The sequence below is a fragment of the Alosa pseudoharengus genome, unplaced genomic scaffold, assembly GCF_046254945.1.
Source record: "Alosa pseudoharengus isolate Yale_2024_CS ecotype anadromous, Long Island Sound unplaced genomic scaffold, YU_APseudo_1.1 YU_APseudo_1.1_scf_17, whole genome shotgun sequence".
In the NCBI taxonomy this organism is placed as follows: Eukaryota; Metazoa; Chordata; class Actinopteri; order Clupeiformes; family Clupeidae; genus Alosa; species Alosa pseudoharengus.
The window spans coordinates 37,831,387-37,844,905 of NW_027468640.1; the positions used below are offsets into that span (position 1 = coordinate 37,831,387).

General features: G+C 44.7%; 1 protein-coding gene across 3 annotated transcripts in view; it reads right to left on the reverse strand.

Annotated features, from left to right (window-relative positions):
• Nucleotides 1–649: 649 nt before the first annotated feature.
• corin (corin, serine peptidase) overlaps nt 650–13,519 on the reverse strand; it is a 34,438-nt gene continuing 21,568 nt past the window's right edge. For all 3 annotated transcript variants that reach the window (XM_076289506.1, XM_076289508.1, XM_076289507.1), the window contains exons 12-22: nt 13,314–13,456; nt 12,427–12,534; nt 9,952–10,065; nt 9,389–9,499; nt 8,317–8,437; nt 7,280–7,402; nt 6,135–6,184; nt 5,577–5,751; nt 3,927–4,198; nt 3,602–3,735; nt 650–2,111 (exon numbers count right to left, since the gene is read on the reverse strand). In XM_076289506.1, coding sequence (XP_076145621.1) covers nt 1,929–2,111; nt 3,602–3,735; nt 3,927–4,198; nt 5,577–5,751; nt 6,135–6,184; nt 7,280–7,402; nt 8,317–8,437; nt 9,389–9,499; nt 9,952–10,065; nt 12,427–12,534; nt 13,314–13,456 — 1,534 coding nt within the window. In that variant the 3' untranslated portion in view covers nt 650–1,928. The remainder of the gene's footprint in view (nt 2,112–3,601; nt 3,736–3,926; nt 4,199–5,576; nt 5,752–6,134; nt 6,185–7,279; nt 7,403–8,316; nt 8,438–9,388; nt 9,500–9,951; nt 10,066–12,426; nt 12,535–13,313; nt 13,457–13,519) is intronic.

Sequence of the window (13,519 nt, forward strand, 5' to 3'; positions counted from 1 at the left end):
CGTGGACAAACGTACCAAAACCATATGGCTGCAGGATATGTACATTTGCATCCCGCGGCAGGAATGTGCTTCCCTAGAGTCCACATGGAGGAGCTACCATGGTGATAAGAAGTGAACTTGTGATATTTTAGGTATGGATAGGATGAGGTCACATTAACCTGTTAGATTAGGGAATGAGTTACGGTGTGCATTATGTGTGCAAGTCAATTAGCAAGTTGCCCAGTAGAGGGCACCCCAACACTATTGTTAGTGATAGAAATGATCCAGCTAGCAAAAGTTAGTTCTAAAGAAACATTATAGTATAGAAAATAGATTTAATCTTTATCTACACATCATTGTCCAGTCTGTCTGCTTTGTGATTATCATCAAAACGTTTTACATTAATGTTAAATCAGTGATCGCAAGTCAAACATTTGACGTGGTTTCTACGGCACCCATCTGTCCATGCCAACTAAACACGCAGCATTACGAATGGTAAAGGACAATATACAATAGCATAAGAACAGGAGTAATACAGTACGAGCATGAATGATTCAGGACTGCCAACGATCTAACTGTTCGGACCACTCGGACAGACCCCTGAGCTGAGGCGTTACAGTGTGTGAGACTCTCCACCAAATAACACTGAGGCGGACACAGGTCATTTTGGGGATAGAAATCTTTTATTTATAATTGTTGATACACCAGAGAGCAGGTGAGAGAGCAGAGCCACAGAAAGCAGTAGAAAAATACTCTTAAAAAATCACAACGCAAAAAACTTTACACGGAATGTTCTAGCACACTGAGAGAAAGGACACGCAAAACACACAAACAGTTTTAGAAAACCAAAAACACATCCACATAGGCCTACACAACACAAACACACACACATACATACACACAATGGGAATAACTACAAACACATGCATGCACGCACACACACACACACACACAGACACTCACAGAAATCAGTTGCTACAGGTCAGTGACTGTTGATGTTGAAAGGTGAAGAGTCAGGAAGTGTATTCACAGCTGTAGTGTGTGTGTGGTCTCAGAAAGTACATTAGTCAGGAGAAAACACACACACACACACACACACACACACACACACACACACACACACACACACACACACACACACACACACACAAACACACACACACTGCCAACAAAAGTGTCTTTGCAGCATCATTGCATAACAGTCACAGACATGGCCACACACACACACACAAACATCCATGTACAAGATAATGACACACTGAAACAGACAGTGTGTGTCCAAGTTTGTGTGTATGTTTGTGTGTATCATTATGCATTTACGCATTGCAACTTCATATACTGTACATAAGAAAACATAACACACTAAAAGAAAACATTAAACGTAGGTCCCCATGTCGGACGAGAGAAAGGGAGATCAAGAGTGAGAATAAGAGAGAGAGGGAGAGAAAGAGAGACGTATGCTTGCCAACTGCAGTTCTATTGAATTTGGTCATAATCAGCTCTTCAAATCTGCCTTAAACCTTCCTCTACACACACATGAGCACGCGCACACACACATTTGGTGCAAAAAGTGTTGTCATTGGAAAGCTTGACTAGAAGAAAAAGAAGCTAAGACTTGCACTTGTCTGCCAAAGTCAGATCCACGTGGACAAACAAACAGGCACTAGGGAAGCACTTTCACTGAAAGCTTATGTACCCTCTCTCATTCATACCCCCCCACCCCCTCTCTCTCTTCAGACTTCCACTGCAGTTTTTAAGCTGGAACAAGCACAGGTAGTTCTGCCACTGGATCCAACATGTGAGTGAGTGTGTGGACATACAGAAACATGTGAGTCAAAGTATGAGAGATCTCTGTATGTATGTTTACATGTATGTACTGTATACATTGTGTGTGTGTGTGTGTGTGTGTGTGTGTGTGTGTGTGTGTGTGTGTGTGTGTGTGTGTGTCATTAGTCCAGATTGTAGGTGCGCAGGTAGATCTGGCGCTGGATCCAGCTGGTGAAGTGGGTGACGTTGGCATAGACACCAGGCCCCAGCACCTTGGAGAAGCACACCGAGCCCCAGGAGGTCAGGCCATACAGACGCCAGCGGCCATCCCCCTCACGGCACACCAGAGGGCCCCCACTGTCACCCTACACACACACACACACACACACACACACACACACACACACACACACACACACACACACACACACACACACACACACAGAGAAAGAGAGAAGGTATAGAAACATGACACATTGCTTGTTGTGTTGTGTAACAAACACAGAAAGAGGTCATTAAAACATAATGACGATGTAACAGTCTCTGCTCATTGAGCATTTCACTGGAAGTTCAGAGTGCCAAACTTGTAGCTAGTATACTTAATACCAGAGTTTCCGCTAGAAAAAAATGGTGCCGGTCAAAGTGACCGGCAGAGGTTTCGTTTTCCGGACATTTTGATGATATGCCGGTCAAATATCCTATTATCCCTTCTTAATTAGTCAAACTGAGGAAAACTGGAGACAGGCTATGGTAGCTTAAAGAATTACATAATCTGTATAGAATGCAACATGTTCATTAGACAAACTTAAACATGCCTAACAAGATCTAGCCAGTATCTTTTCATGGACAGCAAGAGTCCGCTTAGTTCTTTGTTTTAAAAAGGCTACATTGTTTGTTGCTGCTACCCACGTTATCTCAGTGGTGACTGTTTAACTTTCACAGATGTGCACAAAAATGAGCGCTCACACCACTACCCCCTAATGCTATGCCTCTTTATTTTATAACAATAAATTAAGAAATGTTTCCTATTCTGGGAAATGTTTAGTTTCTTTTTCTTTCGGCCGCGGTTCAATGATACCGTTTAATTGTGCCAGAAATTATCCGCGGACCAGTAATCGCCTCGTCGAGGAGGCCCTACCCTGCAGATCATAGACAGAGAACGCATAGGCCTACTGTATGCTTTGGGTAAAGAACACTTTGCATGTCCAATGTACACGGAGAATGACAGTGTCTTAGAGCGGCCTCACCCCCCGCAACTCCACTTCCAATGTCACTGATTCCGACAGATACGCCCGACACTTCTGCTTTTTATCTTGTGGTGGTGAAGTTGACCGGACATCTGAGGCTTCAGACGTTACCAATTTATCATCATCATCCATCGCGTCTGGCCTCTGAAAAAACGTTTAAGGCTAGTCTGCCTGGGCCTGGCCATGTTTGAACCGCCTCTCATTTGTTCGTTGTTTAACATGGACGTTTTAAGCGTGCGCTTCCTATTTGAAATGCAGCATAGGTTATGCGTGTTGTTTAATAACGTTCAAACGGTAGAGCCTGTTCATTTAAAAACATAGCCAGAGGACGTATAATATAGGTTTAGGCCTACATATTAAGGCTTATTCTCAAATTCAGATTGCGTTAGGGGACGGGATTATTAGCCAATTTCAATCGGACAATTTGACCGAAGAGATTTAATTTTGTCGGACATTTCATTTTTTTTCCGGCCAACGGAAACCCTGCTTAATACATTGTGTCTGCCAACCCACCCACCTCATTTATTGAAGTCAACTGTGCCAAAATGGTCACCACATACACACACACCCGCACACATACAAACACAAACACACACACACACACTCACCATGCAGGAGTCCACGGTGCCTGACTCGTAGCCGGCACACAGCATGCGTGAGGTGATGGTCTTCATGTCGAAGTAGGACTGACACTGGGCCAGGGAGATGAGGCGCACCTCCCCCTCCTGCAGCTTGTATGGCACTGGGGGAGGGGAGAGCACATGAGCAGCACACATCTGGTTACCATTTCAACTTGTAGATTTGGGCAGAAACAGCCACCATACCACTTTTGACTGTCTTCTTGTTTTGCCCTTTGGTTTGCCTTGCTTGCCTTGCGGATCCAAATAAAAGCATTGAAGTGTGTGTGTGTGTGTGTGTGTATGTCTAACTTACTCCGGTTGCCTACGTGCCCCCAGCCGGTGATGTAGCAGTAGGTGTCGGGCAGGGGCAGCTGACCGGGGCGGGGCAGGCAGACGGGTCGCACGTGGCCCGTGATCTCCACCTCGCGGTCCAGCTCCAGCACGCTGATGTCATAGTCCACCACGGCCCGGCTGTAGCGCTGGTGCAGCGTGACGCTGGCCACACCACGGGTCTGCGTGTGCACCGACGGGTGGTCCAGGTTGTTGATGCCCAGTACCACCTTCCACACGTCCGCACTCTCACGCCTGCAGGGGAGGTGGTGGGCACAGAGATGGGCATGGGGAGTGGATACAAAGAGAGAGGGGGAGAAAGAGGGAGAGATAAAGAGAGAGGGAGAGAGGGAAAGAGAGAGAGATAGAGGGGGAGAGAGAGAGATAGAGGGAGAGAAAGGGAAAGAGAGAGATATAGAGGGAGATAGAGGGAGAGAGAGGGAGATAGAGGGAAAGAGAGAGAGATAGAGGGAGAGAGAGGGAAAGAGAGGGAGATAAAGGGAGAGAGAGGGAAAGAGAGGGAGAGAGAGGGAATTGTGGAATATGTTATCATGCAGAGGCCCACCAGAGAAGTTAAAGTCTCTTGAGGACGAACACAAATGCTTGTGGAATTATTTACAAAGAGGAATATGATCTGATATTATATGAAATTTAGCCGTCATAGAAATTAGTAGTATACATGTTTGAGACTAGTCCTTTATTGTTCTGATTTCAGGATGCCTGACATAAGGTCTGTTTAGCTAAACCCCTTAGATGAAGATCCTCAGACACACACACTCACACTACTTTATTGAAGTCACACAGTTTTGCCTTGGATGCAAAAGCTAAATATATGAATGTTGTCTTTATCACTATAAATAATTGCAATAATTGAATCTGATTATAATATAGGATATGTTTTTAAATATATGAATACATTGTTGCATTTGTTTTTTTAACAGATATGAAGAGAATAAACTCACAGGGGAACTACAAACATTCAGATTGAAGCCCACCACCAAGAAGAGAAAAATAATTTCGTAATGTCACACCATATCATTTGGTGTGACATTACGAATGTATGATAAAAAGGATTTTTGGGTTTAAAATCATAAAAATATCAATGGAACAGATGGGAAATAGGGTCAGTAAAAGTCACAAGCACTTTCTTTACTTTATATCAAGGTATGTCGAAATGAATATGAAGTTTATTGAAGGATTGAGGGCAGATGCCTTACTTTGTGTATTGATGAAGGCAAATACTGTAAAATGTAACAAATTTGTAGGAAATGCTAGATCTTGATGCAGTAATGATAGAGGATTATGATAAATTGACTCAATTATTACTCACAAGAAAATTATACCCCATTATAATTTTACACAATAACTTTCAGGTCACACCACATGACTTATTTTAGTCACTAACACAAGCAAATTAGTGAATAAATATAAACTGCAATACAACATCTAAAAGACCACACATATCTTTGGGAATATGAGACTCAGTGATTTCCATGCTTATCATCTGATTTTTTTCCCCAAAAACTTTTTTCAGCCCATTACGTCAACCACCCATATACATGTATGTGTGTGTTTGTGTACAGTATGTGCTGAAAGTGTGTGTGTGTGTGTGTGTGTGTTTGTGTGGTCCTACCCCTCAAAGCAGTGTGCTACAGTGAGTGCCCACTTCTTGCCGATGAGTACACAGCCGCAGATGTGTCCACTGGGCTCGCTCTGCAGGGAGCACTGCCACGGCCAGCGGCCTGGCCGGCTCACACGACCTCCCAGAATCCTCTTCACCAGACGCACCGCCGGCCGCCGCCCACAGTCTAGAGGACAGAGGACGCGGGCGTAGTTTAAGTCATGTGACATATGGAGAGATGCTGTGTGTGTGTGTGTGTGTGTTTGTGTGTGTGTATGTTCAGTGTGTGTGTGTGTGTGTGTGTGTGTGTGTATGTATGTTCAGTCTGTCTGTGTGTGTGTGTGTATTTTCAGTCTGTGTCTGTGTGTGTGTGGGCTTGTACTTGTGTCTAACTGTGTTTGTGTAAAAATGTGAGAGTGAATGTGACTGACTGAGTGTATGTGTGTGTGTTTGTATGAGTGAGTGTGAGTGTGTGAGGGGGTTGTGAGTGTGTGTGTGTGTGTGTGTGTGTGTGTGTGTGTGTGTGTGTGTGTGTGTGTGTGTGTGTGTGTGTGTGTGTGCTTCTTTTACCCTCTGTCCCACATTCCACAGCCACATGTTTGCGGGATACACAGGAATGACTGCAGCAGATAGAGAGAAATACACACACAGAATACGTACAGTATTTATCACCTACAAATGCAACACAGCATTTACTATTGTCAGTACTATTCTCTGTCTGCAAATCAATGACATCAGTTCCTTCCAAGATCACATTTAATTGCTCCCGCATTACTTGACATCTGTTTGCCTTGTAAATGTTTCAATCAATGATAATGGGGCATTAGTTCCCTGCTGAAAAAAACAGCTAGAAACCAGCTTATGCTGGTAGCTGGTTTTAGCTGGTTTAAGCTGGTCTTTGCTGGTTTTCTTCCAGCTCTTGCTGGTCTTTGCTGGTGTAGCTGGTTGGACCACCAGCTGGATATGCTGGCGTGACCATCTGAGGAAGCTGGTCATGCTGATTTGACCAGCCTGTCGTGTGGGATAAAGCTGGTGCAAGATGGTCATGCTGGTGACCAGCCTGCCAAGCTTGACATTGTTGGTGTAAGATGGTCATGCTGGTTTGACCAACATAAGCTGGCACGGCCAGTTAAACCAGCAGTGTAGACCAGCAACACCAGCTAAAATGACCAGATTGAGGTGGTACGACAAGCAAAACCAGCTGAATTACCATCGTTAGGTGGGTAAACCAGCTGAAGGTATGTTTTCGCAAGAGATTTGCTGGTCTAGCTGGTCAACCATCATAGGGTGGTCAAACAAGCTGGTCAATGAGCTGGTCAACCAGCAAACCACCTTTAGCTGGTCAGGCTGTTTTTTTCAGTAGGGTTGTGAGTCCCAAAAGACATTATAGTGAAACCACTGGTGTTTGGTGTTTGTAATCCCTGCGATGTTCCATACATGCCACAAGGGGGCACTAAGGTCTAAGTCACTATGACCACCAAATGCACATTCCTTCATCATGACTGGACATAATTGGTGATGTACAATATTTGTTGTGAGTGTATGTTTATGTTTATAGTACGTTTATAATACATTTCATCCAGTTGTTGAGTTTGACAGAACACTGCAACCAGAATGCGTACATATGGCCAGAAGCGCTTGCTCGCTCGACACACACACACAGACAGACACACACACAGACAGACAGACAGACACACACACACACAGACAGACACCTTCTCTTTTCCAAGAGTCCTTGCAGGGCACTGCTGTTGTGCTGGTGGGACTCTTGGGAGACGTGTAGCCAACGCCGTCTGGCCACTCCAGACTCCTCAACCTCTTTTATGGACTCAGGCGGCCTGAATGAACACACACACACACACACACACACACACACACACACACACACACACACACACACACACACACACACACACACACACACACACACACACACACACACACACACACACACACATTTGCACTCTTAAACAAACATATGCAATAATTATGCACACACAATGCGCACACACTCCTACCCTTCTGATCATATATTCATATATGCTCATAAGATTGATTAGATTGTTCATAAGATGGGGTTCCAGCACTGAGCTGAAAGCAGGAACTGAAATGCTTATTAAAACATCTATATGCCTGTCCTAAGCATTCAGGCATGTAAGACCATATGCACTATCCCACAGTGGACAGTCCAGTACCAAACAAACAGCATAGCAATTCATCTGCTCACAGGCGTGGGTGCTTGAGTGTGTGTTTCCTCCTGTGTGTCTAAGGGCTGCACACCGGGTCATATCATAACACTCTTCTAAAGTCCCCATGACTCTACTGCAGCTGAGGAATGAATGTCTTTTACTTTTATTTGTGTGTTAATCCCATCAGGATGTCAAAAGCCAAACTGAGCTTGTGTTCTGAGCAGTGGCTGCTGTCAATTTCCTGGAATTATATACGCAGACGCCTGTATTTAGTTGGTCTACAGGGGTTGCTTCCCTAATTTGTTTGAGTCCATTTCTGGTTGTGGTTTTGTCTGCATGCTTCTCAGCACGGTGGTGGTCTTTTCTCCTTCTGTGTAGTTTAATCATTGCTGTTTGCTTGTTGAATATCTGTTGCTTGTTGTGTCTCTATGGGCTGGGGGGCTTGGTCTACACGCTACTGACCTTACCCTAAACCCAGCTGCTGGGGGGCTTGGTCTACACGCTACTGACCTTACCCTAAACCCAGCTGCTGGGGGGCTTGGTCTACACGCTACTGACCTTACCCTAAACCCAGCTGCTTGCAGGTGAGCTCGCTGAGCGGAGGGCTCCAGCCGTCGGCACACACCTGGTATTCCCCCCCGGAGCGAGACACACTCAACGCTGCCGAGGCATTGGACAGAGCGACTGTAGGGAGAGAATGAAGGGAACGGAAGAAAGAGAGGGATGAGGGACAGGTAGAGGATGGGAAGACAGAGAAGGTAGATAGTGAAATAACAAAGAAATCAACCTCTCATATGTTGACATAAACTGTGTGTCTGTGTGTGATATGCATGTATATGAATGTGTGTGTGTGTGTGTGTGTGTGTGTGTGTGTGTGATATGCATGTATATGAATGTGTGTATGTGTGTGTGTGTGTGTGATATGCATGTATATGAATGTGTGTGTGTGTGTGTGTGTGTGTGTGTGTGTGTGTGTGTCACCGCATCTCATATGGCGTACTTTTGTACTTACAATAAGTATAAGTAAGTATATAATACTCTTTTGATCCCGTGAGGGAAATCTGCATTTATCCCAATCTGTGAATAAGTGAAACACACTGCACACAGTGAACACACAGTGAGGTGAAGCACACACTAATCCCGGCGCAGTGAGCTGCCTGCAACAACAGCGGCGCTCGGGGAGCAGTGAGGGGTTAGGTGCCTTGCTCAAGGGCACTTCAGCCATGCCTACTGGTCGGGGTTCGAACCGGCAACCCTCCGGTTACAAGTCCGAAGTGCTAACCAGTAGGCCACTGCCCCAATACCTAATTTGAGTACATGAGTGCGCTCACTCTGAAAATTCCAACGACAGGACGTGCACTGTTAATCCCCGGATGGTGCACTCATGTAATAACGGTCAAAAAGTTGAGTGTGGACCGGTGAACTCTTTCAACCCTCCACGTACACCATCTAGGCTACATAGTGGAAGGGGAGGAAGCTCAAACTCGTGGATAATCGTGGTTGAGGAAGCTGCAGCTTGAACACTATTCCGTAAAAAAGTATGCACCCACCACACTGCATTAAAGTGTACTGACGTAAGTACGCCATCTGAGACTGAGCATGTGTGTGTGTGTGTGTGTGTGTGTGTGCACTTACCACAGTCCCACTCATCAGAGCTGTCCGAACAGTGTTTCTTGCCATCACACCAGAGAGTTCGGTGCACACACTCGTGATTGTTACACTCCAGCTCATTGTCATTACACACCGCTGTTCACACACACACACACACACACACACACACACACACACACACACACACACACACACAGAACATTTTAAATTCATTCAATTATACAAAATCCCCAAATTCTTTTTATCGTTTAACTGATTAAATAAAAACATAACTCCCAATAGAGACTGTCCTCTCTGTCTGTCTTTCAAACACACACACACACACACACACACACACACACACACAAGAACACACTGCTGCCGGGAACCTACCAAAATTGTTATTTGCATTGCAATAAATACCTTCAGAGCAGCTGAGACCTCTGATGACCCAGAGAGCACACACACACATACACACACACAACAAACAACACACTATGACAAATTTGTTCTTTCTCTCTATTTCTCTCTCTCGCACACACACACACACACACACACACACACACACACACACACACACACACACACACACACACACACACACTTACAGCAGTTGCTCTCATCCTCCTTGAGGCTGCAGTCGGGGAAGCCGTCACAGATCATGGAGTGGCTGATGCAGGCTTTGTCTCCTGGACATTCCCACAGCCCCCGCTCCACACAGCCTGGAGACAGCAGAAAACACACACTCACAGCCCTGTCTGTGGCAGTATCTGTGTGTGTGTGTGTGTGTGTGTGTGTGTGTGTGTGTGTGTGTGTGTGTGTGTGTGAGTGTTTCCTTTACTCAACCTGGTGCCTCTTTCTTTCATTGACACTGCCATAATACATAGGAAATGACTACACTCACACAAACACACACAGACACACTGCCTTGCTTGTCTGTCTGCTCCTGTGTGGATGAGGGTGAGTGATTACTGTATGTAGTAACAGGTTGATTACAATGGTGCATTTGCATATATATATACACCTGTGAGGTAAACCATTACCAATCATCAGCCATCCTTGTGTTTGGCCCTCATCTCACCTGAAGTCCCATCCCTATGACTGCCCTACTATTGCCTGCTGCTGTCCACCTTGCCCGGATTCCTGGCCTGCGCAGCCTAGCGACCCATTACCACCCTATGACAATTCCTAATCCCTATGGACAATACATTCCCTACACTGGACTATTTTAACTTTCTGATACTTTCTGTGACTGGTTATACCTCAGGTGGCTTTAAACACCATGTTCTATTCTCTACACCTAACTAACCTATTCATTATCATGTATACAGACCTTACTGCCCTGTAACTGACCCTAGGCAGATGGGTCTGGCCCTTGAGTCGTGGATCTGCTCGAGGTTTCTTCCTACATGTATCTCCAATTCTAGGGAGTTTTTCCTCGCCCCTGTTACCCATGGGCTCACTCTGAATGTTTAACACTCTGTAAAGCGCCATGAGACATGTGTAATGTTTTGGCGCTCTATAAGTGAAATTGAAATATGTGCTATTGCTAATATCTGCCAATATGTTGAATCTATGTCACAGCCAGCACCTTGTTGAATCTATGCCCTCCCAAAAGGGGCTCCAACCCCGTACTAGCAAGGTGTACTGTACCTAATAAGGTGGCTGGTCAGTGTCTGTGTGTGTGTGTGTGTGTGTGTGTGTGTGTGTGTGTGCGTGTGTGTGTGTGTGTGAGAGAGAGAGAGAGAGAGAGAGAGAGAGAGAGGCTGAGTGACTGTCTGACTGACAGACTGAGTGTCTGTGAGAGAGAGAGAGAGAGAGAGAGAGAGAGAGAGAGAGAGAGAGAGAAAGAGCGTGTGTATACAACCCTAAATCAGAAAAAAAGTTGGGACATTGTGTAAAATGCAAATAAAAACAGAATGTGACAATCTCGAAAAGTTATCTTTAGCGGCAAAAAGGACACAGACAACATATCAAATGTTGAAATTGACTTATTTGACTATTTCTTGGAAAATATATGTTAATTTTGAATTTGATACCAGCAACATGTTTCAAAAAAAGTTGGGAAGGGGGAAACAAAATGCTGGAAAAGTTGTGTAATGATAAAGAAAACAAAAGGAGGATTATTTCACAACTAAGTACAGTAACTGGCAACATGTTTGAGTATGAAAAAGAGCATCCCACATCATCACTCTCATTCATCACTTTATGTAAACCTGTATGGACATGTGATGAAACAGTATAATTATGCTTCATAACATGAATTTGCGAAGTATTTGGGGACATCTACAGTACATAATATCCTTAAATATTCAGAGAATCCAGAGAAATCTTTGCAAACAAGGGACAGAACTGAAAAACAATATTGAATGGCCGTGGTCTTTTGGACCTCAGATGGCACTGCATTAAAACCAGAAGAAAATAATTTAATGGGCTCAGGAACATTGTCTATTAGCACAGTTTGATACTAAATTCACAAATGCTAGTGTAAACTTTACCATGCAAAAGAAGAAATTGTATTTACCGGTAGAGATAATAAATAAATACCACCCTCTTATCTGTGCATGAGCTCGTTTAAAATGGACTGAGGTGAAAAAAGGTCCTGTGGTTAGACCCATCGAAATTAGCAATCCATAAAGAGGAGAGAGACTATCCAACTACCCAACGTATCCATCTTGTTATAGTGCTCAGTTCCAAATCCAGCAGCCATGACGGTGTGGAGGAGCATTAGTGCACATCTGGCAAGGCACAATTAATTCTGAAAGATGTACACAGACATCCAGACAATGTATTTCTTAGAGAAGACCTTGAATATTTCAGGAAAACAATGCCAACATGAATTCTGCACATTTTGTAAACAGTATTTCTCCATAGAGGAAGAGTCCAAAATGGGTGCTAAAATGGCCTGTCTGCAGTCCAGACCTGACAAATTAGGTGTAACATGGAATTAAAAACATGATTAAGAATACCCCATACTGTTGAGCAACTGAAAACAACATTTAATTCTCAAAATTCTAGCATGATATGTTCTATGTCCTTTTTGCAGCTAAATATGGGCTGTATGAATGCAAGTGTTCATTCACCACAATTGTCCTCATCGCTGTCATCATCGCAGTCCATGTGTGAGTCACAGCGTTTGGTGGCCAACACACACCGTCCAGAACGACACTTAAAGTGGCTCGGTGAGCACTCTGTCATCACACACGCACGCACGCACGCACGCACGCACGCACGCACGCACGCACGCACGCACGCACGCACACACGCACACACGCACACACACACACACACACACACACACACACACACACCATCCAAGGACAGAGAAAAAGGACAAATCTTAGTGACTGTGAATCTCACAGCAGTCAGATGTTGTGTTGTTGTGTCGGGGGCAGCCGTGGCCTACTGGTTAGCACTTCGGACTTGTAACCGGAGGGTTGCCGGTTCGAACCCCGACCAGTAGGCACGGCTGAAGTGCCCTTGAGCAAGGCACCTAACCCCTTACTGCTCCCCGAGCGCCGCTGTTGATGCAGCCCAACTGCGCTGGGATTAGTGTGTGCTTCACCTCACTGTGTGTACACTGTGTGCTGTGTGTGTTTCACTAATTCACGGATTGGGATAAATGCAGAGACCAAAATTCCCTCACGGGATCAATAGAGTATATATACTTATACTTGTTCTCAGCTCATTAGATACCCCAGAAGCAAATGATGTACATGGACATAATGCTGCATTCATTCTAGTGACATTTATGATCTATGACAGGAGAGATAATGACATCCCCATAACAACATAAAATAATATGCAATGAAGAGAACATTCTATTTTTTGTGAACTAGAGGAAGAATGTAAAGCAGAACAGCACAAAATACAAAACATGGTATATTAATTTGTTCAGTCTCATAAAATGATACAATATTGACTTTCAAATTCAATAATTCAGCTGAATTCAAGTGACCCTGGCTCTCACCGTCCACATTGGGGTCAGGGAGCAGACAGGAAGTGCCCCCTCCATCCTCAGGGAACTGGGCACAGTCAGTGTCCTCTGGCCACGGCAATCCCACAATGCCTAGCACTGACTCACAGCGCTCCTTAGAGCTCCTGCACAGAGACCTGAGGAAACAGCAGATACACACGTTATTTACCAACACACACACACACACACACACACACACA